General features: G+C 45.7%; 1 protein-coding gene across 1 annotated transcript in view; it reads left to right on the forward strand.

Moving 5' to 3' along the window:
* The window catches only part of TRRAP (transformation/transcription domain associated protein), an 885,394-nt gene that overhangs the window by 436,402 nt on the left and 421,952 nt on the right, over nt 1-27,040 (forward strand). Inside the window, exons 39-42 of the mRNA XM_078664902.1 lie at nt 1,889-2,095; nt 15,020-15,178; nt 21,161-21,295; nt 22,064-22,174. Of these exons, the coding sequence (XP_078521028.1) occupies nt 1,889-2,095; nt 15,020-15,178; nt 21,161-21,295; nt 22,064-22,174 (612 nt within the window). The remainder of the gene's footprint in view (nt 1-1,888; nt 2,096-15,019; nt 15,179-21,160; nt 21,296-22,063; nt 22,175-27,040) is intronic.

Genomic DNA, 27,040 nt, shown 5'->3' on the forward strand with positions numbered 1-27,040 from the left:
AACTGTACAGGTTTGGGAGAGAGATCTGGCACTGGGAACCTGGTCAGCAGGAACTCAGTGCACTGTCAGGTGAAATCACGTTAAATATCAAGCAAAAAGGGGTGGGTGACCATGTTAAAAAGTGGCACCTTCTTACAGTGTTAGAGGAAGCTACTGATGTTCTGGTTTTAGAGAGCAACGCTCAAATGAACAGCTATACATCTTATATGTAATAGTTTTGGAGATCTTTAACAAATATAAAGTGTTTAAGGATCTGGGTAGAAGGTTGGTAAATATTTTGTTTTAATTAATTTGAAATTTCCTTGGGTAGGAGAAAAGGGCAGATTCTCATGTATAACATTTTTCAGTAGAACAGTGTTGGGGGCTTGCTAGTTATAAAGATTTAAGCTAGATCAATGTCTGGACTTGAGAGATGGCCACCAAGAAGGCAACTTCCCATGATACTTGTTTTGAATCCAAAGATTGCTGTATTAATTTAGATCTTACTATATTCAAAACAATCTTTAAAGCAGTCCTGTAATGATTAAGAAAGTGGATGTTGATAAAGGCAAATGGGAAGCACAAAACAATAGAAGGTAAATATTGCATCTTATGGCTTGATTTCTTTTCCTAAATTTCTTTTTCTTAAATTATTTTCACAAGGGAAAATGCATCATACTGTTAAAAGCATGTTCCAAAGTCTCGCATATTTGCGAAGATATTCTGCTGTTGAAATTCAGTGAGAATGCCCATGATAAAGTAGGTTATGGTTAAGTACATTTTCCGTATGCAAGGTGCAATATTGTATTTTATCAGTTATGTTTTTGCTATCAAGATACATTTTTTGAGCGCTTAAATCTGGAGTAGCACAAATTACAAGGTGAACATCATCATTAGTTTTCTCTATTACGAGAGCTTTTTCAAGTTTGTCTAATTTTATTTTGTTACGCATAGTACTAACGAAAAACAGTTGGGATTATTTTCTTTTTGGTTAACTGAATGGAACATGTGCCCAAAAGACGGCAGACATGTTAACACGGGCAAAATTACGATGGCTCCCATAAAACGACGTCTGTTCAGAGTGCTACAAGAGATTTTTTCACTGTCCTCCTTCTTAGACATCCGTTTTGACTTGCATAAATATGGACAAGGCATTAGGTTGAACTGCAAATGAGTTATTGCAGAATTGAGGCAGTGCAGACACTAAAGATTGCATCATGAAACTGCTAAGGCGCTCGACCTCGGACCTGGGGATCTGGGTTCGAATCTCGGTAACGACTCCAAAAACCCCTTGTGATTCTGGGCAAATCACTTAATCTCCCCGTGCCTAAAATGAAAGTGTGTCCTCATCTCCCCGTGCCTAAAATGAAAGTGTGTCCTCATGTAACGTAACTGGTGCTATGTAAAGCGCTTTGATAACTGATTCGGTTCGGTTCTAGTTCGCGCTATATTAAAACTCTGCCAAAAAAAAACTATCGAGTAAGTTGAGCCACCACAAAAATGGAGGAAAAGGAAACGGATGTCTGCGGTACAGTGATGATAGAAAGTGTCTCCTACTGTGCATATACTAGAAAACAATTACTATTATGTCAAAAAGTTTATTGGTTTTATAATGTATACATGAATACTTGTGATGTTTGCACTCTTTATAGTCCATTTTCTATTGTTGCGACTTCGTTAAGTGTACATATAGTTTTTTTCATTATTTGTATTGCCCCCACATTGCTAGCTACACCTTAATGTGTGCTTTAAAAAACTAAATGAATGAATTAAGGTTACGTGTGATTGAACCGTTAACTTTCTTTTGTTATTCTTACCCCATCTGATCACATCTCATGCTACAGTTTTCATTAGTGTATATATGAATAATTAAGTGGGATGGCTGCCTAATGTTTGCCTTTAAATCTAGGTTTTTCATAGTCTGCTGAAAGCTCATGCTATGGAAGCCCGTGCTATAGTTCGACAAGCCATGGCTATCTTAACACCAGCAGTGCCTGCTCGTATGGAAGACGGGCATCAAATGCTGACTCACTGGACAAGAAAAATTATTGTGGAGGAGGGTCATACGGTACCGCAGCTAGTCCATATCTTACATTTAATAGTGCAACATTTCAAGGTAAGTTAATAGGCCTTCTTTGGCTATTGCACAGATGTGGTGTATAACAAAATTAATAGACTATCCCCTGTATATAGGTGAGCACTTGTATGCAAAATATATATTCTTCTCATCACAATATTCTCTATACAAACTGTTTCTGTGACATAAGGGAGTATATACAAATTCCAAACATTTTGTAGCGTTATGTTGGTTTCCTTTCCTAAAGCACTGGTTTGTCATCAGTTTTGTTTCAAATGTGCATACTCTCTCTCTGTTTAGTTCAGGGTCAGGAAAATGTTCAGGGCCGATGTGTTTGTTTTGCCGCCATTTGATCAATATAGGACAAATACTTTTTTTTCCTGAACCCTCAGGAATTGGCAGAACCCATTTTCCTTGGGTATGTTCCACCGTTTTTTTCCCCAGTTATCAAGCTGTATTTTTTTAGGTTTTGTGTGTCCTAGTCTACCAGATCGCGTAAGCTGCCTTGTTGTAAAAGACTTATTGTGGGCTCGCCATAGGAAAGTGCCTTTTTGTATGATCATTCCCAACATTTTGGATTGATGCTGCTGATTTTTCAACTCTAGTACCTTGGGCCCTGCTGTCAAGGCCCCAGTGCATCTACTATGACCCCTCAAAAGTTTATGTGCAATTGACTAATCCCTGATTGGCATAAGTAGCTTACTTATAAGACTCAAGTATATAGTACTCCTGGTTCCCAGAGCTAGTAAGTTAAGAGTCCTCAGTGGACTGCAACACTTCTTGCCCCATCATTGTTAAGACAAAGTGAAAACATGGCTCTAGGTCTGCCATCGCGACCTAGTTGGACAGCTTTTAAACTGCCAACTCAACATGGCAGAATAACCCTCTTTCCATGCTCAAACTTTACTTTATATTTGTAGGTCACTCCAAGGCAGGCCTTAGTAGTCCATAAGGGAGGGTGCTAGATATTAAAAAAGACATGCCGAATTTGAACTTAACACGTCCTGACAGTGAAATTGTCAATTACACTATAGTAATGCCGGAAGTCCCATTGGCTTACATGGAGTTTTACTACCATACGTGCTAAGTGCTAACGTCCATGTGGTACCACCGAAGATGGTACTTCAAAGTATCAAATTAATTGTTGCTTTAAACCAGACTTTCGGCTGACGTCGGAATTAAAGAAACTTTTAAGGCAAAGATAACTTTAGAAAGTCACCACTTGGTTGTCCAAACATAAGGTAGCCCTTCCTGACTGTCTCCAGCAATTGTCACCTGAGAAAGTAGGCTGCCCAACTTGTAGGAAGTGTGAAACTCCTACTTTAACAAGGAACAAAGAGAACTGTTCGTGGAAGAAGGCGTGACCTACTCCAGCAGGAGGACTACCAGGCGGTGGCCAGAGATGGCCCAGCTTCAAAGATGCTATCACGTCAGTTAAGAAATGCCAATCATACCTTGGTCTACCCACTCCTGTGTGTCAGTAGACAGGTTGGTGTCTCTTTCAGAGAGAGAAAGCCTGTGGCAGAATCGATTTATCTGGGTATACACTTAGAGAGTGTTTCCAGAGCTCCACACAGGAAGGACCCATCTTGGGTTCAGGCAGAGAGGGGTATTCTCAGATTGTTTTTGGCCAAACCCCTAGGAAGTGAAGCCAAGTGGTACGGGTTGCCCTGTAGGCCCTATTGGCTTCCTCCCTTCAAAAACAAAGATGAAATAAGTGTCACCCCTGGCACACATTCCTCAGATCACTACTGAACTCGAAATAAGACTGAAGAAATACTGCCCTGAACCCAGCAAAGTGAGGCTGCACGAAAGGCTGGACTGGACCTTTTGAACTGAAGGGACCCGCAGAGAGGGCTGTCTTCTGTGCCCACTCAAGGAAAACAATCTCCACTTGTGCCTGGACAGAATAAGTGACTTCAAGGGCTATGTGCTACCATTATATTAAGCGTTAGGACTACAAAAGCTAAGGAAACCTGCATTCTCGAGCGCAGCTGCCCAGGAACATCTCACCGCTGCTCAATGACGAAGTGCCAGCTGAGAGACAGAGTCCCGACCCACTCAAGGGGCCCCCAAGTCTGTCGGGCTCTTGACTAAATGTCAGAGCTTACTCTAGTTCCTCAAAAAGAAAGAATTACTTACCTTCAAGTAACCTCTGAAACTGCTGTTACTGGGGCACAAGTTGCATCTGGGCCTGCACTGGACTCTGCTTGTGCTTCGTGGGATCTCGCTTCCGTAGACCGGGCACGACCCCTTACGTTTGTTGACTCAAGTCTGGCCCAGGGAAGACTCACCGCACTTCTTCAGCATCTTAAGCACCTTCAGCACCCCGAGAATCCCTAGTGTCGTTTTGGTACTTCTAAATGCTTTACACTAGTTCCTTTGATTAAGCCTGATAGCTCAGTCCTGGGTAGCTGTGGCACAGAGCAAAGGGTTTTCATTAAGGAACCTGACTGGACCTGGTAGAAATTGTGACATTATTACATGGTGAGATCTTATAACCACACCACATAGTAATCCACTTTCCTACACTTGAGAAGAACTTATAGAGGCTTAGAGCCTGCCCATTGCTTACCATGGTTGACTTTTATTGTCATTCTTTAGCTTGCTTCTTAATTAGTGGCTTTGTGTCCATCGTGTGTTTGTTACTTCACTGAAGCACAGGCTCTTTAGTATCTCTCTGATTAGCTGGCTTGTATCCTTCTACTGCTCAATTTTAGGGAGCGTTTTCCTTTTTGGTAAAGCACTTCATGAGAGTGCATCTATTTTTCAGCTTTTTTCTTCTCCCCATGTGCTCCTCCAAATCCCCCCACCCTCCCTGTGCTCTGTTTCTTTCTTGTGTACTTATCTCTCTTGCTCTCCCTGTTGTCCTTACCGTCTCAAGAAGTTCCCTCTTTTCGCTCTCACTTTCTTGTGCTTCTCCCCAAATTTGTTTCTTTTTGGTAGGACTTTAAATCTACCACCTAATCCTCGTTATGTTTTCCAAACAATTCACTTTCAGTCTGGAAACTGGATAATGATTAACCACTGACAGTAACAGATGGCACATACTCCTGCTCTGGATTGCAAGCGCTTTAGCCGGACCCAGGATTGCAGTGTATGAAAACATAGGAAGCAGCGAGCAATGCAGGGTAATTTAATCACTGAGATGAAGTGCTTCCCCTCAGGCAGAACATTGAATAAATATGTCCTTTGAGTGAGTGGGAGCTGCGAGGTGAAATGCTTACCACAATTTTCAATAGTATTGGATCAACTTTTCCAAGAGATATTGACATGTATCAGAAATCTCCTCACATCACTACTCACAACTTAGTTACCTCCATGCGTCTCTAGGGTACTGAAACAAATGTCCTCAGGTCGTCAGTGAGGTCACAGGCTAACAGTTATTTCTCTGTTTTTTTTCTCCTGTTACTATCATTGCAGATGCTGGGATAACGTTTATAATCCAGCACATCCAACACACTTCTTTTCCCTTTTTTTTAATATATATATCACAAGCTTGACCTAAGAGCACTTTACATAAACACACACTTTTTAGGCACTTAGACATTGAGATTTGCCAAGACTCACAGGATGTTCAGCTAATACCTGGAATCAAACCTGGTTCCCCATATCCAAGCCCACACCATTAGCAAGAAGGCCACACCACCTCCCGTTACTTTTAATTGTAAGAGTTTATACAATACAAAGAACTGTCTATCCATGAGAGCTGATGAAAGGAGTTAGTTGAGTCATACACCTAGTGGATTACCACTCCTCTTTTCTCTTGTTTTCTTGTCATCAAGCTTAATTCCTATCGCACTTAATCACTCTTCACCCCCACTCGTACCACTGTTGCATCTTAGATTTCAGTCAGTGACATTTGCACATGCTTTGCACAAAGCTGAACAAAGTCCTAACTAATCTTAGCTATTTTCTTTCTACTCATGGGATGACATGCATGGTTGTGAGTTTCGCAACACTACAGGGAATAGCCTTCATTGGCATTTACCTTTTTGTAGAGAAGATAAGTGACTTAAGAGAAATTCAGTTCAAGAAAAACAGCTGGCTATAATGGACTTTGTTTTTCCATAACCTGTTCTGTCATTTTAACAGTTCTGTTTTGTAACCATAAAATAACAATTACAAAGATATTAGAGATCAACTTTGTTCCAGCTTGTCCCTTAGGAGATCTTTTTGAGTCAGGGGGACTAGCATTGAATAGAATATGCGATGAGCACTGGCCAAAGTGATGCATCATTCAGTGAACCTCATTGATGTTTCCTCTAGTTGTTAGAATCCACTTGTTGGGAAGCTGTGTGTCATTGATAAGTGGAAAATAATGTTATCAAACCACTGAGACCTCCTGGGCAGTCAGAAGACGGGTCAATGTAGGAAGCTGTCTCTGTATATACTATACCAAAGTGAGGTATAGTGTGTACAGAGTCCAGTGGAACCCCCAAAGGTAGGCAGAGATAAAGTTAGATATAACCTTACTCTCTATTTGTGGTAGTGTGGTTGAGCAGTAAGAGGTTAGTGTTAAGCATTTGTTGTACACACTCAGGCAGCAAATTGTCACACACTCAAAGACTGAACCTCAGACCAATTGTTTTGTATAAATATATTCTTTTAGCTATTTTGTTTTCCAGAACCAAGCAAGCCTAGCACAGGTAAGCAATAGATACTTTACAGTAGTAATGCAGTTTGTAAACATTTTGAATTGTAATTGTATATGCACTTGGTTTTGACTTAAAGTATGGTCGCAGAGAAATACAATACTTTGTAAATACAGTACATAGACTTGAATGGGCTTTTCAGTAAAATACCAGGTAAGTTACTTTTTAGATTACTTTTGGTACACCGGGTAGTATACCTGGATACTACACTGGGGCATTTCCTGTAAACAGGTAAGTAAAATCGTTTTGGTTAAATAGTACAATTTTAAAGAATTTCTTTAGGTTTTCAAACTCCACACACAGAAACTTTTCCAAGAAAAACAGTCAATGGTACCCTATGGAGGAAAATAGTGTTATCGGTTTTATGGTAAGTATTCGGTAGTGGGAGTTGAGGTTCTCGGGGTAGACTTAGGGGTCCTCCAGGGTCAAGGATCCACTCTTGTTACGCCCTCAGCAGCACTAGAAAAGGGGGTGGTGATGAACAGAGTGTCTGAATTAAGCAGACCACTCTTACCCAGTCCAAAGATCAGGGCTTGATCCATCACCGTTATTTAGCTCACTGCCCCATCCCAGCTCAGAACCTGGCTATATGCAAATTAGTCTGTCCCTGGCCCAGTGCATCATGGGAACAGGGCAGACCAAACTACCAAGCCAATTCTTCACCAGAAAGGATACAAGCTACCGGGGACCGGTTTCTGGCATTTCAGCCTCGTCGGCCCGGCTTGCTTGAATCCTGATGGAGCAGTGAGCAAGGGACTCATGTCTGAGTATACCCTGCCACACCTATAGTGGCCAAAAACGATTCCGAAAAGGGGGTGGTGATGAACAGAGTGTCTGAATTAAGCAGACCACTCTTACCCAGTCCAAAGATCAGGGCTTGATCCATTACCGTTATTTAGTTCACTGCCCCATCCCAGCTCAGAACCTGGCTATATGCAAATTAGTCTGTCCCTGGCTCAGTGCATCATGGGAACAGGGCAGACCAAACTACCAAGCCAATTCTTCACCAGAAAGGATACAAGCTACCGGGAACCGGTTTCTGGCATTTCAGCCTCGTCGGCCCGGCTTGCTTGAATCCTGATGGAGCAGTGAGCAAGGGACTCATGTCTGAGTATACCCTGCCACACCTATAGTGGCCAAAAACGATTCAGAAAAGAGGGTGGTGATGAACAGAGTGTCTGAATTAAGCAGACCACTCTTACCCAGTCCAAAGATCAGGGCTTGATCCATCACCGTTATTTAGCTCACTGCCCCATCCCAGCTCAGAACCTGGCTATATGCAAATTAGTCTGTCCCTGGCCCAGTGCATCATGGGAACAGGGCAGACCAAACTACCAAGCCAATTCTTCACCAGAAAGGATATAAGCTACCGGGGACCGGTTTCTGGCATTTCAGCCTCGTCGGCCCGGCTTGCTTGAATCCTGATGGAGCAGTGAGGAAGGGACTCATGTCTGAGTATACCCTGCCACACCTATAGTGGCCAAAAACGATTCAGAAAAGGGGGTGGTGATGAACAGAGTGTCTGAATTAAGCAGACCACTCTTACCCAGTCCAAAGATCAGGGCTTGATCCATCACCGTTATTTAGCTCACTGCCCCATCCCAGCTCAGAACCTGGCTATATGCAAATTAGTCTGTCCCTGGCCCAGTGCATCATGGGAACAGGGCAGACCAAACTACCAAGCCAATTCTTCACCAGAAAGGATACAAGCTACCGGGGACCGGTTTCTGGCATTTCAGCCTCGTCGGCCCGGCTTGCTTGAATCCTGATGGAGCAGTGAGCAAGGGACTCATGTCTGAGTATACCCTGCCACACCTATAGTGGCCAAAAACGATTCAGAAAAGGGGGTGGTGATGAACAGAGTGTCTGAATTAAGCAGACCACTCTTACCCAGTCCAAAGATCAGGGCTTGATCCATCACCGTTATTTAGCTCACTGCCCCATCCCAGCTCAGAACCTGGCTATATGCAAATTAGTCTGTCCCTGGCCCAGTGCATCATGGGAACAGGGCAGACCAAACTACCAAGCCAATTCTTCACCAGAAAGGATACAAGCTACCGGGGACCGGTTTCTGGCATTTCAGCCTCGTCGGCCCGGCTTGCTTGAATCCTGATGGAGCAGTGAGCAAGGGACTCATGTCTGAGTATACCCTGCCACACCTATAGTGGCCAAAAACGATTCAGAAAAGGGGGTGGTGATGAACAGAGTGTCTGAATTAAGCAGACCACTCTTACCCAGTCCAAAGATCAGGGCTTGATCCATCACCGTTATTTAGCTCACTGCCCCATCCCAGCTCAGAACCTGGCTATATGCAAATTAGTCTGTCCCTGGCCCAGTGCATCATGGGAACAGGGCAGACCAAACTACCAAGCCAATTCTTCACCAGAAAGGATACAAGCTACCGGGGACCGGTTTCTGGCATTTCAGCCTCGTCGGCCCGGCTTGCTTGAATCCTGATGGAGCAGTGAGCAAGGGACTCATGTCTGAGTATACCCTGCCACACCTATAGTGGCCAAAAACGATTCAGAAAAGGGGGTGGTGATGAACAGAGTGTCTGAATTAAGCAGACCACTCTTACCCAGTCCAAAGATCAGGGCTTGATCCATCACCGTTATTTAGCTCACTGCCCCATCCCAGCTCAGAACCTGGCTATATGCAAATTAGTCTGTCCCTGGCCCAGTGCATCATGGGAACAGGGCAGACCAAACTACCAAGCCAATTCTTCACCAGAAAGGATACAAGCTACCGGGGACCGGTTTCTGGCATTTCAGCCTCGTCGGCCCGGCTTGCTTGAATCCTGATGGAGCAGTGAGCAAGGGACTCATGTCTGAGTATACCCTGCCACACCTATAGTGGCCAAAAACGATTCAGAAAAGGGGGTGGTGATGAACAGAGTGTCTGAATTAAGCAGACCACTCTTACCCAGTCCAAAGATCAGGGCTTGATCCATCACCGTTATTTAGCTCACTGCCCCATCCCAGCTCAGAACCTGGCTATATGCAAATTAGTCTGTCCCTGGCCCAGTGCATCATGGGAACAGGGCAGACCAAACTACCAAGCCAATTCTTCACCAGAAAGGATACAAGCTACCGGGGACCGGTTTCTGGCATTTCAGCCTCGTCGGCCCGGCTTGCTTGAATCCTGATGGAGCAGTGAGCAAGGGACTCATGTCTGAGTATACCCTGCCACACCTATAGTGGCCAAAAACGATTCAGAAAAGGGGGTGGTGATGAACAGAGTGTCTGAATTAAGCAGACCACTCTTACCCAGTCCAAAGATCAGGGCTTGATCCATCACCGTTATTTAGCTCACTGCCCCATCCCAGCTCAGAACCTGGCTATATGCAAATTAGTCTGTCCCTGGCCCAGTGCATCATGGGAACAGGGCAGACCAAACTACCAAGCCAATTCTTCACCAGAAAGGATACAAGCTACCGGGGACCGGTTTCTGGCATTTCAGCCTCGTCGGCCCGGCTTGCTTGAATCCTGATGGAGCAGTGAGCAAGGGACTCATGTCTGAGTATACCCTGCCACACCTATAGTGGCCAAAAACTATTCAGAAAAGGGGATTCAAGCAAGCCGGGCCGAAGACGGCTGTAATGCCAGAAACCGGTCCCCGGAGGCTTGTTTCCTTCCCAGTGTAAGAATTGGCTTTTGTAGTCTGGTCTGCCCTGTTCCCATGATGCACTGGGCCAGGGACAGACTAATTTGCATACAGCCAGGTTCTGAAACTGGGATGGTGCAATGAGCTAAAAAACGGTGTTGGATCTAGCCCTGATCTCTTGACTGGGTGAGAGTACTCTGCTTAATTCAGAGACTCTGTCCATCACCACCCCTTGTTGTAAATAACTCAGCAGCACTAGGGCAGCCGGGTACAGAGTGCTGAGGCCCAATGTTATCCAATTGCGGATAGGGGCCTCCGGTTGGTGGCTGCTGACGAGCAGGCCACTTGGTTGTGGGAGCCAAGCTGCTGGTTTTAGGCTCAGTGCAAAGGGGGATTCGGTTTAGCACACAAAGTGAACCGCAGCGGCGGCTGGGTGCAGGGTGCTGATTTGGCATCAGGTTTTTCAATGGGGATTTTCGATTTTGGTTTTTAGCTGCAGGCTCAGTCCAGGAAGACTTCTGGGAGGAACCAACAGCTGGTCAAGTAAGTTGGAGGGATCGGGGACATAGGTGCACCTCTGGTGCTGTTCTCCAGGGTGCAGGGCGTCTGGATGCAGGGGTGTCTTTTGAGGTCGGATTTCACTTTACCAGGCCATCCGCATGGGGGGGGGGGGAGTTGTCTCTGTGCAGAGGCTGCTGGCGACGTCGTGGAGTCCTGGAGGGGTCAACCCATGGGGGACTCGGACTCTGGAGCGCTGGGGGACCTCGCTGGGACCGGTGGGCCACTCAAACTTGGACTATAGGTGACGAGTGCAGTGGTGGTTCCAGGCATCGGGTTTCTTTTTCCTCAGCAGACTCGGAGTCTTTCTTAAGTGTTTCTTCTGAACAGAGCTGCTGTTCACAAGAGATCCGGTCTTTGTTGAAGGCAGTCAGCCCTCCCAGGGGTTCTGGAGGTCACTGGCTGCAGGACAAGACGATTTTTGGACCAGGATCTCTGGAAACTGCCGATGGGCCGGTAGGACTGGGGCCAAGTCAGTTGTTCTCTGTAGTCTCCTCTGCTGGGCGTCTTCTTTAGTCTGTTTTCTTCTTAGGTTGTGTGAATCTTGAGTTCTTGGTTCAGGGCTCCCCACTAAATACTTTATTTAGGAGGCGTTTTAGGGGTCCCGAGGTCAGTAGCCAATGGGCTACTAACCTTAGGGTGACTACACCCTTGGTGTGCTCAGCCCACATGGGGGAGTGTGCACAATCCCTAATCCTGATTGGGGAGTGACTGTAGAGTGTGTTTCACCTCGCCTCTCCCACATGAGGGGTGGGGTTGGCAAAGGTGGGCGCACCTTCTGGGCTGGCTAATTTTTCCTGCCTTCTTCCAGCCAAAAAGGAGGGGAGACAGGAAGGGGGCCTGCTCCTGATAGCAGAAGAGGCTGGGGTCGCATTACAAAAGCTGCCAGGCCTTTGAAGCTCCCCTGCCACAGATGGCTCTTCCTGGCGTGGGGGAGGTGTGAAAACCTCCACCCAGGAAAGTCTTAGTTTCTGGGCTCAGGGAGCGAAGGCTTTCACCCTAGGGGTCCAGAAACATGTCTCGTGGTGACAGGCCGGTGTGTACCAGTCAGGGAACCCACCAGAGGCTGGTCATTTTTCAGAGGGCATCTCTAAGATGCACTCTGTGCTCATTTTTCATTAAGTCTCACACTGTCATCCGTGTGGGTTTAATGTGCTGAGAAGTTTGATACCACACTTCCCAGAAGTCAGTAAACCCCTCATGGCGCTGTGGAGTTCATTATGACAAACTACCAGACCATATACTCTCTATGGCTTTACTGCACTTACAATGTCTAAGAATGGACTTAGACACTGTAAGGGTACAGGGCTCATGCACATGTACCCTCACCAATTGCATAGTGCACCCATCTAGATGGGTGGCTGACCCATAGGCAGTGGGCTGTAGGCATGGCACACACAGATGTGTCATGTTGACTCTTCACTTTTCTCTGCACCAAAACACGCAGCCTGCAATGGCAGTGTGTGTGTGTTAAGGTACAGTACCTCTAAGGGTGGCACAATATGTGCTGCAGCCCTTAGAGGCCTTCACTGGTCACAGTGCCCTTGGTACCTTTTACAAGGGACTTACATGTGGCCAGAGAGGTGCCAATTGGGGGTACAAAGGTACAGTTTTGGGAAAGCACACAGGTCCTGGGAACCTGATTGGCAGGGATCCGGGGCACATCAAGTCCATGTGCATGAGAAACATGGCTTTGGGGAGTTACTGCAACAGAAACCTAGCTTCCTACACAAGGTCCTTAGAACCACCAGCAGTTATGCTTTACCTGCCCTGGTGTGTCCGGTTGCAGAGGGCAGCCTCGAGTGCTACGGCTGTAGCCTATGGAGATAACCTGTAACAGAAAAATGCTGCAAGTGGGTTCTTGGGGACAAGTCTGTTAGAACTCAAAAGGGGGACTCTGTTCTTGAGGGTCTCTGGGGCAAGGGTACACCGTTGGTAGGCTCAGACTCTAGCTGTGGGGCTCAGCTGCAGAGGTGTTTTGTCCAATTGGCCGCTTGTGTTCAAGGCTCTCACTTTTGGGGTCAACCTAGAGACTGGGACAAAACAGAACAGCCAAGCCACTCTAGATGATGGCCTCTCTGGTGCTGACATCCCACATTGTTAGGTCTGCCTTGGCGATGTTGGTGTCTGGGCTGGACACTGCAGAAGCCTTGGTTGCTGTAAGGGGTCTGGTATCCTGGGTATTGATGTAGGGGGGCTTCTGGCATCTCCAAACTTGGGGGTAAATGGATCTGACTATCTGTAGAACGGGGACCTCCTCCTGGGTGGCTGCTGTGTCGGTGGACCCGGTGGTCAGCAGATCGCTGAACTGTACGTTGTGGTCGGTGACTGCAGGGAAGTGGCTTCTTCACTTCAAGGGAGATGATGGCTGCTTGGCTAAGTGCTGGCATCCCTCCCCTGGCTTCTGGAGGATGCACAGCTGCAGGACTTGTTGGGTCTGCCTTTGACGAGACAGATGCAGGCAGGCAGAGTTTGGCGCCAAATCCACAGCTAGTCCACAGTTCTTGCGTTCTGCAGCTATTCTTTGTCCGTCTACTTTAGCCAGGTTAATCTGTTTTCCTGGTTTCAGGGGGCAGCACAAATACTCAATTTAGTACTGTTAAGGGAAGAGTAGGGTAGTAGCCAATGGGCTACTGACTACACCCCGTATATGACGACTTCCTGTGGGAGGTGGGCATAACCCTGTCACAGGCTTCCTAATTTTACTACAACCAAGATGATGAAATCCTACTTTTCGTGTCCACTTCAGTTAGCCCACCTTAGGGGTTTGGATAGCTTGACAGTGTAACACGCCTCCTTGCATATCTAATTTCCCACCTGTCCAGATGGCAAGTGGGCCTTAGGGCAGGGCATGGCATCTCCCAGGTCTGGAGAAAGGCAGTGCTGCATATCAAAGGAGGAAGGAGCCTTGAAGCCCTTGGCCGTGATGTGCTAAATAACTAGCCATCCTGCCAGGGAGGTGTGAACACATTCCTCTGGAGCAGGCATTGTTTCTGGCCTCAAAGAGCATGGGCTCTCACCTGCAGGTGTTCAGAAACTTGTCTGTTGTTGCAGGCTGGACGATACTGTTCAGCCAGCGCACTAGATCCTGTTAGGTTTTCCAGTGAGCATTTCTCAGGTGCACTCTGGGTGCATAGCCTAATACATCTTGTACTGGAAAAAGTACAGATTTATTAAGGCAAGGTATTTAATACCAAACACCATAGGTTTCAGTGAAGCCATCATGTAGCTGGGGAACTCGTAATGTCCAGTGCCCAGTACATATATTAAAATGGCTTACCTGTTCACTTGTACCATCTAGTAATTGAACTAGACCGTACAGGGACATATCTGCTCATGCAGGTATGCCCTTACATGTAATATTTTACACCTTGGATTAGGGCTACAAGGCGTGCTCTAGGGGCAACGTGCATATATTACATGCAGTGACTTTGGCATGGCACACACTGAGTGTACCATGTCATGTTTTCACTCATAGTTTTCACCATGACACGCAGTCTGCAAAGGCAGACTTCATGCAGTTTGTGTGGGGGTCCCTTAGGACGGCATATTTTTCCTAGCAGCAACAATTTCATCTCGGTTTCTTGGAAATAAGAAACGTGCACAATGCTTTATTTGTGTGTTTGCAGGCATTAATTAATCTCTTGCTGTCACAAAACATAGTGCTACTGAAAATATTTTCTTTGCAGTACGTGATCACTTTAATTTACCCATTATTCCTTTGGTCAATGACAGTTTTGTCATTGGCAGCTAGTGCTACAAAACTGGTTGGTGAATGTGTGATGAAGAAAGGCATTCTATTGCATATAATTTGACTCGTGGCACGAATATCTTCACTAACACTACTTTTAAATTTCATTTTATGTCTTCATGTAAGTGAAATTGTCCATCCAATCTGTTTTCTACATAGATTGAGGAAATGTAAAATACAGGAAGCCATTTGTTGATAAGAAAACAATACCTGTTTTAGCATATTTGAATAATATTGTGCACAGTTGTCTGTTCAGGTATTTAAATGCTGATGTTTAAAAACAGTTTCAAATAAATGAGCATACATTTATTTTGTGATTAATGCATACTGATGTTGTGAGTAAAACATTAATAGTAACAATATAGTAAAGCAAGCTCTATATATTATTTTATACAGGTTTATTACCCAGTCCGGCACCATTTGGTACAGCATATGGTCAGTGCAATGCAGCGATTGGGCTTTACCCCTAGTGTCACCATTGAGCAAAGAAAATTGGCTGTTGACTTGGCTGAAGTAGTTATTAAATGGGAACTACAAAGAATTAAAGATCAGCAGGTATGTGCAAATGCAAGATATTGAAGGAATGTAAATTCAACAGTAAAGGAAGAGGATGTCATGGATTAAGGAATGTGGCACTGAAAACCATAAGGCACCTCTCTTCGAACTGCTGTTAAATTTCGCTTATCCTTTGCTTTAAGATTCGGTGGGTGAACGTTGATGTGCATGTGAAATATTCTGTTACTGGTTTTTCATCATTGTCATTGCAACACAATTTTATAAATGTTTTGATAGATAACAGAGAGATAGTAATCAGTCAAAGACAAGAAACCTGTGTTGTTGGTTTGTAATGTCATACATACTGACTGGAGTAAAAATTATTTTAAGGATTGTAGACTTCAGTAGAATTAGATGGTCTTTTGATTCTGTAGGGAGTAGTAAATGACGAAGTTTTACTCACTTGTATCATGCCTAAGTCAGAAAATTACCCTTTGCTGATAGAGATTGATGAGGAAGAATTTGACCCACTTTGATCACACCCAAATCAGAACATTAGTCGCTTATCAACAGGGGCTCAAATTTGTATAAAGGCAAACTATAGGAATAAATTAGAACGTTCTTGCCAGTATAATTGGCACGATCTGTAGGATATGGAATGATTTAGACTAGATGAAGTCACAAAATGTCTATATATGTAATGAAACTTGAAGTAATTAAGTTATTAGTCTGCAGAAAAGTGCTTCTCATTTTTTGAAAGTTGTATTCATTTAAAGTAAATCATTGCGCATTTTGAATAAAGTCTTGGTTTTATCTTGAGGGCATTAAAGGTATCAGTGTGTGTGAGAAATTGGGAAGTTGATTGACTGTGGTGTGAGCAGCGGCGGCCGCTCCATCCTGCCACCACCAGAAAATAAAACCGGTTTTAAACCCATTTTATTATCATTTTATATCTGAAAGAGACTGTTGGTTATAGACTCCTTACCTTAGAATTACCCCAGGTGTCAGACTGGATCGGAGATTTTTTTCTCAGCAGTACCTGAGGTGGAGTCAGTCGACTCTGCGGCTGTCGTCGGTGTTGTGGCCGATGGGATGACATTGTGGTGTCTACTTAGACGCTGCCCATGCATGCTGACGTCAGTTTTTTCTTTTTCCGTGCCAGCCTCTCGCAGATCCCGAGAGAGCTTGCCCCATCGTCATTTTTTGACTAAACCTTTTCGACTTTTGCCGACGTCTTTTTTGATTTTTCGACTCTTGGTTCTCAAGGGATGTCCCGTTGTCGGACTGGCGTCAAGCTTTGTAACTCCTGTCACTAACTGATGTCTGTGATGGATCCACACCTCGTGTGCTTCTGGTGTCTGGAGTGCGACCACGACCCAAAGTTGTGCTCCGACTGCCGGGACATGAATCGTTCGTCTTTGCTGGAGCGGTCCCAAAAGTTTTTGGCGGACCGGCAGTCGGCTCTGCGTCGCTCCCCGTCACGCTGGAGGGGAAGGTCTCAAGACCGGTCACGGAGCTTTCACACCTTGTCCAAGTCCTCGGGTAAGTCGAAGCATAAGAAGGTAACGAAGCAGCACCGTCGCTCTTCACCTTCACCCTGTCGGTGGGCTAAAGCGATGTGGAACCCGGAGCATTTTTGCTCTAAGGCACTGCCTTTGGCGCCTTACTCTGGGACGGCTCCACGCCTTCCCCCGTTTCAGGGAGCTTTAGTGTCCCCTGACCAGTTTCTTGCATTTACAAAGCTCCCGACTGTATCTTTGGGCAGCCCTACTCCGCTAGTGCACCCTCTGGCCCAGCGGAGCCAGTTAGGGGCCCTGGGCCTGCAATGCCGGCGTCAACCTTCCCCAGCGCCGATCCCAGCGACAGCGCTCCCTGCACCGTCCATGCCCCCGGCCGACGCCGTCCCCATCCCCATCCCCGAGATGGACACTGAGCCGGATTGATGTTGAATCCGACATCGGAGGGTACCTTTGTTCCCTTGTTCATCCTAGGTGTTCCCTATCATCCTGAAGGTGGTGATGAGGACTGGGAGGGGTCTTCTGACCCTTTAGCAGACTAGCTAGAAGACCCAGACTGGAGAGAGTATCTGGGTGACGCCAGTGGTCTGCACACTTTTCCTGACCTTGGCATGCTTTCTCCCCCTATCGTCTGTCAGTTATTGCAAGCTACATGGAAGTGATTCCTCCACTTCAAGGAAGATGCTGGCTCATTGGGGAAGTGCTGGCAAACCTCTGTGGCTTTGGTAGGATGCACAGCTGCAGGACAAGTCAGGACTTTGCAATTGTCGGAACAGGAGCAGGCAGGCAGACGTTGGTGCCAAGTCCACAGTTAGTCCTCTATTCTTGCTTTCTTCTAATCTTCTTTCTTATCCTTCTTCTTCAGTCAGTCAAATCTAAGCTCCTGGTGTCAGGGGTCCACCTAATTACTACATCTAGAGCTGTTAAGGGGAGTGAAGGGTAATAGCTAATGGACTACTTACCCTTGGAGTCACTACACTCCCTATGTGACCACTACGTGTGGACAGTGTGCATAACCCTGTCCCAGAGTTCCAAATCCCATAAAAACGGTTGAATTCTTCTTTTCTGAAGCAGCCCACCTTAGGAGTGTGACTAACTTGATGGTGCAATGCCTACTTGCATAGATAACTTCCCCCTGTCCTGGTGCTGAATGGGCCTCTGGGTTGGGGGGTGGCATTTCCCAGGTCTGGGGTAAGCCATGGTCACATATCAAAGGCGGCAGGGGCTTTGAAGCCCCTTGCCTTGATATGCTAAATCACTAGCCATCTTACTGGAGGAGGATGTGTGAACACCTTCCTCTGCAGCAGGCACGATATCTGGCCTCGGAGTTTGGGCTCTCGCTTGCAGTAGGCCAGAAACTGGTCTATGGTGGCAGGTGACCCTCTTTAGTACCCATACCCTAGGTACCAGGAGTACCACTTACTATGGGCCCACTTTGAATCCTACTTTTGTCATATGTGGCTGGCTAATGTCTGGCAACAGTAACCTTCTGTGCCTTGACTAGGGTCAATCCACAGCAATAATTTAACCAGTTTGAATTGGCCTGAGTTTAACGTTTTGCTCTGAAAGAACACTGAAACAGGACAAGTAAGATCCACTCCTCCAGGATTGATTGAAGTGCTTACATTTTTAAAAGGTCTGCAGTGGTTCCTGCCTGTGCTCCCAAGTTACATACAATGTTGGCTTATTGGATTAGTATTATTTGGATCTTCTGGATTAAACCGAGGGCTCTGCACAGTAGTCTTGAGCAGACTTATTGCCAGGAGCAGAGAATGTGCTAGTTGATTCACTCCCTCAGGCTAGGGGCAAGGCTGGATCAGTGACGCCTCTCGTATTGTGGCTTCTGGCAGGAGGTGCTGGACCGCTCAGCAAGTAAAGGAGATGCCTGATAACTCCGACAACCCAAAGGCCAGCTGACAACCTGGAGAATGATTCAAGACCATATTTCCCAGACCTTTGACCTTTTTATATCCTTAAGGGTATTGTACCTGCCATTTCAGTCCCAGAAGGTGATGAGGTTTCTTCACTTTCTGTGGGGCCTGGTCTTACTGACTGAACTTGCCATCCTGAATCAGAAACTGTATTTATCAAACCCTAAAGCCCAGATACCAGTTGGCATTGGATGAGCCTGTGGATGCACTCACAAAAAGACAAACCTTTTACTCACATTGGTAGGTTTAATATACAGGCATTAAAGATATGCAGCCCTGTGAGGCACCATGGTCTTTGCCTATCCCTGTTGAGACAGTAAAAATCTGTTCATACCGAGTTTGAAGTAGATCTAAGTACCTGCTCAAAAGGTCATCACTTGAATTTGACATATAGTCACTGGAGCAACCATGAACTCCAACACTTACTATTTTTGGGGCCTTTATTGTTTTAGGCTTGGGTTTTTGGGATAAAGAAGGTTTTTCATTTTTGTTCCATTAGAACAGTAAACTTACTATCTGGAACATCTGCACCTGACTTACCCCATAGTACCAGAGGCAGGAGGCCCTGAAACCAAAGACCAAACATTTCATTACAAGGTTGCAATTTTCTGTTATTTTTGTCTCACACCTCTGATCCGTTGACTTAAATTTACAGGCAATATATAAACACTGTTGTAGAAGTTCCACCGAGTCTTGATAACTTCTGAAAACAATTCTTGGGGTATTGTGACAGTCAGAGGATATAGTGTCGTTTATTTTATGAATATTGTTGTGCCCGAGGGTCATAGCGATTGTCCACTCTAACTTGAATGGCCAAGAAACTCCCTTTATTCACTTGACTCACTCAGGATAGTCATTACCTCACTATCAACATCTGGATCACACAACCATTAAGTTTCATAAATGAACAACACCGCTGCCATACACCAAGTGAATAAGGAGGCTGGGTTGGATCCAGAGTAACTTCTGGGAGACTCTGGGGAATAGGTTTGGGCCATAGAGAGGAATACTGTGGTATCCGTAATATGGTTAGAATTGAGTGTGGCATGGCCTTTCTTATATGGTAAGTTCCTAGTGGGTTTTCTTTGTTGGATGCTCCTGTGGAGCCGATCCACTTGCTGGCCTCAGTTCCGATGGCTTTTTGGGTGTCGGCATTAATTATGTGTGCGCAGTATGTTTTTTCAACTCTGAAGATTTTGCCTGCACTATGGAGGTGCGTGGCGCCGATAGCTTGTGCATTGTCGAGGGTTATACAGACGCCACTGCCTTTGCCAGCAGAGGGTGCTGCTTCAGCTTCAAGGGCTGTGCATCCCCTTCCATTTTGCTCTGCTGGCCCTGAACCCGATTAGGACAGATCGCACTGTTCTCCTGTCTCTGCTCCAGTGGGCGCTCTCAGTGTTGACCGGATCCCGAAGGATAAGGGTTTGGTAACCCTGGTTATTCATGGCCCTTGGAATTGTTTTCATACTGGGTCCGGTTTTCGGAGTTGTGGGACACCTTTAAGTTTCACAGGTGTTCCTCATCCTTGTGTTGATAAGAGTGATCAGACGTGACATAGTGCGGACTGCGCAAGATGCCACCTTCGGCACAGTCTTCTTTCTCACCACCTACGCTGATGTGTTCGTCCTCCGCGGAGGATTCTGCTGCCATCTCAATGGTGTGAGCTAGATATCGGTCGCATTGAGAGTGAAGAGTTTTCTTATTTTTGTACAGGTTGCAAGCCATGCAATCCTATCCGTTATGTTCTGGTGACTGGCAATGGTTGCAGACGTCGTGCTGGTCTGAGTATGCATACTTTGCCCTGCACTTTGGAAAGAGACTGTCTTTTTTTACCTTCCATCACCTGTAGCCGAGCATTGTCAGCGGTGCAGAAGAAGGAGCACACTCAAGGCAGTCACCTCAGAATGAAGAAAGTCGACGGATACAAAGTTGAAAAGTTGTGCCAAGTATCATCGCACCGGTTCGATTTCGTTATGCGCAAGTCGTCAGGGTGCTGAAGTTGCACAGAGCTCTGGCACCATTCGTCCGAACTAGATGGTGGAAAAAATCAATCTAACAATAGTGCCGCTATGCATACACATTCACTCGAAGAGGAGGAGTATTGACACCACTTCAGCAACAAAGACTTCCACGAGAAGAACAAGTTGTAAAGTCCGACCAAAAAACTAGATGGTAGGAGTGTGCATATCAGGTGTATCTGCAGCACTACACACTACGAATAGATGCTTAGAGTATAAGTCAAATACTCCTTCCCTGCTGATTCCTCTTTGCCCTGCTACTACTGTGGACATTTTTGGTCTCTGTTAATATTTCTTTTATTAAGTGACTTTTTCTTTATATGCTATCTTCTGTTGAGTGCAGAGATTAGACCATGCCAATGTCACTAGCATGGCAGGCACATATTTGTGTCTGCAGTGTAACATCAAGTTGTGAGGTTGTAAGCGAAACGTCACAAGTTAAGCATCTGCTGGGATACAGGCATGCCACTCTGAAAAGGGTTACTTGTAGGTAAGTAACTTGTTGTTCCATAGATTGTTTCTTTCCTAACACAAAAGTATTGTTGACTTTATGCATTGCCTGTTCTTGTATTTCAGCCAGATTCAGAAGTAGATCCAAATGCCAGTGGTGAAGGAGCCAGTGCTGCAACAAGCACTGTGAAGAGAGTGATGTCCATTGATGCCGGACAAGAAGTGAAACGGTTCAGGACAGCTACTGGAGGAATCAGTGCAGTAAGAAGCAGTCGACATTTTCTTGCTAATATCTTGTTGTAAGACTAGAAAATCTGGCGTTTTTCAGAACTCTGTGCTTTAGCGAGCCACTCCGTTTCAAAATCACGGATTTGAATGTCCAAATTACCTGTGTTTACTGGCATATATTGAGAAGATCTCCTCCCAGTTCCTGGTGGGTGATGTCCATATCCACAATGTACTAATTGCTACAGTTTTGTTATTTGTCTTAACTTGAAAAGCAAAGGTCCTTGTGAATTTGAAATGTAAATGTTATTCACTCGTACATTAAATCCCTTGAAAAAGCTAGTTTAATGACTGAGCTGCCAGCTTCTTGTAAAGCAACAGAGATCATTCTTTTTTTTGGGCCATGCATAATTTTTGTGGGCATGTGTGCATTGTTCTTTTGGGGGAGAGAGTGGAGCAGTGCAGGTTTAACATTTTTTTTATCAGGTCGCCGGAATCCCTGTCGTCTGCATCCTCGTTCAGAGAGGCCATACACTTAAACACCAGGATTTTACGTTTGGTGGCTAATGCCCCTTTGGCATCAGGCGTTTGTATAGCCCAATTTGCAGTGTACATTACCCTTCGTGTTAATCCTGAGATCCCATTTCAACAATTGCCAGAGCCACTTTTATGCACTGCAAAGTTTCCACTGCAGTACTTTTAGTCACTGTTTAGTTATTACGTGCATACCTTCTTTTTAGTTTGTATTGCTTAATTATTGTACAGAAAGTTAATTTTTGGTTACTGTTGTCTTTTTCAATCTAGGTGTTTGGACGCAGTCAGTCGATGCCAGGTGTGGATGCTCTTGTTGCCAAACCAATTGAAAAGCAGCACACGGACACTGTGGTCAATTTCCTGATCCGAATAGCCTGTCAGGTAGTGTGATTGTTAAATGCATGCTAGTCTTCTGTTCCACTTCTGGGTAAACCAGGTTGCATCTTTTTCATGTTTGATTTTACAGTTGCCTATTTCTCAATCCCTGCATTGAATTGTGCAATTAAAATAACTATTTCTCATGCAGGGGAGGGGCACGTTTTGTGTGGCTGGCCCTGCAGAGGAAGCCGGTAAAGTCTGCATTTGTTACTTTTTTAGGTCCATGCTTTCATCTGATTTTGGATTGAAAAGGATAGCTTTAGGAAAATATAGTGTTTAGATACTGATAGCCTAGCTGAGGCATGATGGGGCCATTTACTGAGACTTTTTCTCTGGATGCTGCTGCAGTTCTGTTAGTGGTAGGAACTGTTGCTTTCCACCGGTGCCCTGAGGTCACAGGTACTGTACTCCAATTGCATAGCCTAGATACCCTCTGTATACACTGATCTCTATAAAAGTACATCATTGAGCAGTTAAGGCTTGCTTCAGGAGGTGTTGATAGGTTTGGAACTCAGATGCAGTGTAAATGTATTCTCTCTCAGTAAACATGAGTGTGGACTCAGATTTACATCTTTTAAATGTACATCTTTATAAACACACTAACAATGTAGGGCAGGTACAAGTATCAACAACAAAATAAAGCAGAATGTATGGGCCTGTCTGCGACTGATTAAATACCCCAACCATTCTCTTTTGTTTTGGCGCTACAATTCAAATAGCCTGTGTGTTTATGGACCACATTGTTGTGTGGCTTTAGGGTACACATTTTTGCCTATCATCAGAAAAACTACTGTGGATTTATTTACACTCCTTAGTGAATGGAAATAAACGTACAGGGGAAAATGTTAGTTTACTGAAAAATATTTGTCCTGTGTTTCTATTTTAGTAGGCTTAGGTGCAAGCGCGGACATGTCAGTATGTTAGAATCCTAGTAGATGAGAGTATTGTGAATGCCTCAATGCACAAATATTTTACACTTCCCTAAACGGAACTGAGTTTCTCACCCATAGAAAACGTTTGCTAAAGCGCATCAAGGAACTGCTACACAAGCTGAAGGTTCAGTTAACATGCTGCTTGGTCTTGTTTGTAAACCCTTGAATGTGAGGCATATGATACAGTGCAAGGTTTCAAATTCACAGTGGGGAAACTACTGGTGCTAGAGCTAAAGTAGTTTCCCCAACCAGTGCCAAACTTTAAAGCCTGTATCTCAATCAAATAATAAATAGCTTTATTCGATTTAGTTTTTAAATCATAAAAGCACTATACTATAGATTCATTCTAAAAACACATTTTTACAAGGAAATGATTTCATGATAATTAAAAATAGTCATAACATTTCAATAATGGTTCTTCATGGTTAAAGAATTTTCCTGGCAAGGGCACCTATAGGACTGTCTTTCACTAGTTAACAGAAGCAACTGTGGTAAAAGTAATTAAAATTAAAATTCAACCATCTTTAAATCACAGGGGGATTGATACTGGGATGAGTCCGAAGGTTATGTAAACACTAGCTGAAAGGAGAAACTCTTGTGCCCTTCTTAGGCTGAGAAAAGAGTGATACAGCCTCTCAGAATGTCAGGGGAAAATATAATGTGTGTAATTTTTTTTCTGATGGATACATCTGCCAGTGGATTCCTCACCTTGTGAATATCCCCTGCGCCAGCAGCATTCGGAAACTTTTGTAGCTCTCCACACCGACGAGGACGACATCACAGAGGCACGACTTCGGACGCTAACGGTTTCTTGAGACTCTCCGTGGTTTTATTGCTACTATGTGTTTTCTAGCTTGTATCCTGTTCTCTTTTGTATCTCTTTTCGGAAGATGTTGTCGAGAAAGTCAGTAATTCAAGCCATGCAGGGAGTGTGGTGGACACATGTCAATAACAGATCCTCACGACGATTGCGTATGGTGTTTGTCATCGGACCATGACGTCGAGGATTGCGCTTCCTTCAGGAAAATGAACCCGAAGGCTCTGAAAGAAAGGGAATCCAAGCTGTTCATGGCCAAGATGCGGAAAGAAAAGAGGGGCCGGAGGAAATAGAGGTCGAGATCCAGGTCGAGCTCGAAGTCGACGTCTGGTCATGCTTCAAAATCCAAGAAGCACAAGAAGAAGAAGAGGCACGGCTCTTGACGCCGCTCGGATAAGGAAGAGGCTCAAACGTCGACCTCGAAAGTCCGTCGACATAGTGAGGACTATGTATCACCTTCTCCAGAGAAAGCGACTTCTCCTGTGGCCTCACCGGCGCAGTCGCCGGCGCCGATTCCTTCTCCACCTCTGGAACATTCTCCGGCAGAAGAGGTACCAGTACCTAAAGGGCCGGCGACTCCAGTGGATCCACCGTTGGCGCCGGCAGGCCCGAGTCCGGTGATGCCTATGCCTGAGCGTATTCCAGACGAGTACCCTCACTTTCCTGGTCCAGGGCAAGACCCATCGCATCATCTCAATGCTATGTATGGTGTTTTTGCGAGGGCAATGTACCCCTCTGGTGCACCTTTGGGTCCTATGGCGTTCAATTTGGGGGTTCCTCAAGCCTATGCTCGGGCTCCCTTCATGCCTTTTCTTCCTGCGGCTCCGTCCTGGCATTTCCCGGTGCCGAGGACGTCGACGCCGATGCCGATACCTCCATCTCCGGCGCCGTCAGCTCGACCTCGTTTGACTTTGATTGTGCCCCTGGATCCGGGTTCGACGCCGGTTCCGAATCCATCAGAGCCGTGTACGACTCCATCGGTGCCGGCCCCGAGGATAAGGTCCAGGCGGGAGGCTCAAAGATTGTTGGAGGAACAGCAATATAGGGAGGATGAGATAGAGGAAGGTGAGGTTCAGGAGTCAGAGGACTTTTTTGAAGACTTAGGAGTGGCAAGTGGTCTGCTACGTCACCAGAATGGCAACTCTCTCCTCCTTCGGAGGTTCCCTCTAAGGATGTGGCTCCCTACACACTGTGATAGGTAAGGCTGCTGATCTTTTAGGTCTACAACTCCCGACAGCTGAATTTAAATCCAACATTCTGACAGAGGTACTCCATTCTCCTTCTGCAGTAATAGAACCTTTACTACCATTCAATGACGCCATCACTGAACCGGTTATGGAGGTTTGGCAAAAGCCCTTTTCGGCTCCGGCAGTCTCGTGATCTGTTGCCAGGAGATACAGGGCGGCTCCAGGAGATCCGGAGTTTCTAACTTCACATCCTTCACCTGAGAGTCTAGTTATCCAAGCTGCCTGTTCAAAGAAATCGGCTGGTGCTTTTCCGCAGATTCCGGGTGACAGAGAGCTAAAGAGACTGGATCAGGCTGCTAAAAAAGTGTTTTCTTCAGCGTCTTTGGCACTTGAGTACACTAATGCTACTTGCCTTTTGGGCAGGTACATTCATGCCTTAATGGATTCTGCTAAACTGCTGGCCCCAAAGTTATCGGAGGAGGACAGAAAGAATTTTGATGAGGTCTTGTCTGTCACGCAGGCTGCTGCACGACAGGTGATCCTGAGTGGTCTTGATACTGCGGACTCTGTAGCCAGGATAATGGGGTCTTCAATTTCATCTAGAAGGAGTGTCTGGCTTAAGTCTACAGAGTTCTCTCAGGATGTCCAGGCAACTCTTTTGGACCTCCCGTTTGATGGCTCTGGACTTTTTGGAAAGAAGGTGGATGGAGCTTTAGAAAGATTAAAGGATAGCAAGGCTACAGCCAAGTCCCTGGGACTGCAGGCACAGTCTAGAGGTTCCTCTTATAGAAAGTACAGAGGCTTTGGGAGGTCGAAGGAAGACCTTCTTCTCCTATAGGAGGAAGTTCTAGCTTTGTTAAAAAAAGGTGCGATAGAGGTGGTGCCAGAGTAGGAAAGGGGTCAGGGATGCTGCTCCCGGTATTTCCTGATACCCAAGAAGGATGGCAGGTTACGTCCAATCCTGGATCTCAGGATCTTGAATCTTTTTCTGAAGCAAGAAAAGTTCAAGATGCTCACCCTAGCGCAGGTTCTTAAAGCGCTGCAGTAAGAGGTCTGGATCGACTTGCAGGACACGTATTTTCATATCCCGATCCTGAAGTCGCACAGGAAGTATCTCCGTTTCACGGTGGGGTCGCAACATTATCAGTTTGCGGTCCTCCCGTTTGGACTTACTACTGCACCTCGAGTCTTCTCCAATGTGATGGCAGTGGTGGCAGCCCATCTCAGAAGATCGGGGATTCCAGTTTTCCCGTATCTGGACGACTGGCTGATCAAAGCGGAGTCGCCAGAAAAGGTGCTTCATCATCTGCAGGTGACAACTCAGCTGTTGTACAAGTTGGGTTTTTCAATAAACTTGCCCAAATCTCACCGGGTGCCCTCTCAGCGCAACCTGTTCATAGGGGCGGTACTGGACACTACTGTGTGTAGAGCATTCCCTCCTCCTCAAAGGATTCTTGACATTCAGGAAATGATTCCCTTGTTTTACAATAGAGCGGTCGTTCCAGTCCTGAAGGTCCTTCGCCTGCTCGGTCTGTTTGCTTCCTGCATTCTGTTGGTCAACCATGCATGCTGGCACATGAGGGTGCTTCAGTGGTGCCTCCGCAAGCAGTGTTATCAGCACAATGGAGATTTCAAGGAGTCGGTGAGGATCTCCAGAGAAGCTGCAGCGGATCTATCTTGGTGGAGCGTGGAAGGCAATATGTCTCAGGGAAAGCTCTTCTACCTACCTCCATCGGTGGCCACGGTGATAACGGATGCATCTACTCTAGAGTGGGGTGCTCATCTGAGGGACCTGGAGATCAAGGGTCTTTGGTCTCCAGAGAAAAGGTTGTTTCTCGTCAACCTTCTGGAGTTACGGGCGATACGTTTGGCACTCAAGGCCTTCCTCCCTTCCCTTTGCGGTCAGTCGGTTCAAGTCCTAACGGACAACACT

Source organism: Lissotriton helveticus, chromosome 10 (assembly GCF_964261635.1).
Source record: "Lissotriton helveticus chromosome 10, aLisHel1.1, whole genome shotgun sequence".
Taxonomy (NCBI): Eukaryota; Metazoa; Chordata; class Amphibia; order Caudata; family Salamandridae; genus Lissotriton; species Lissotriton helveticus.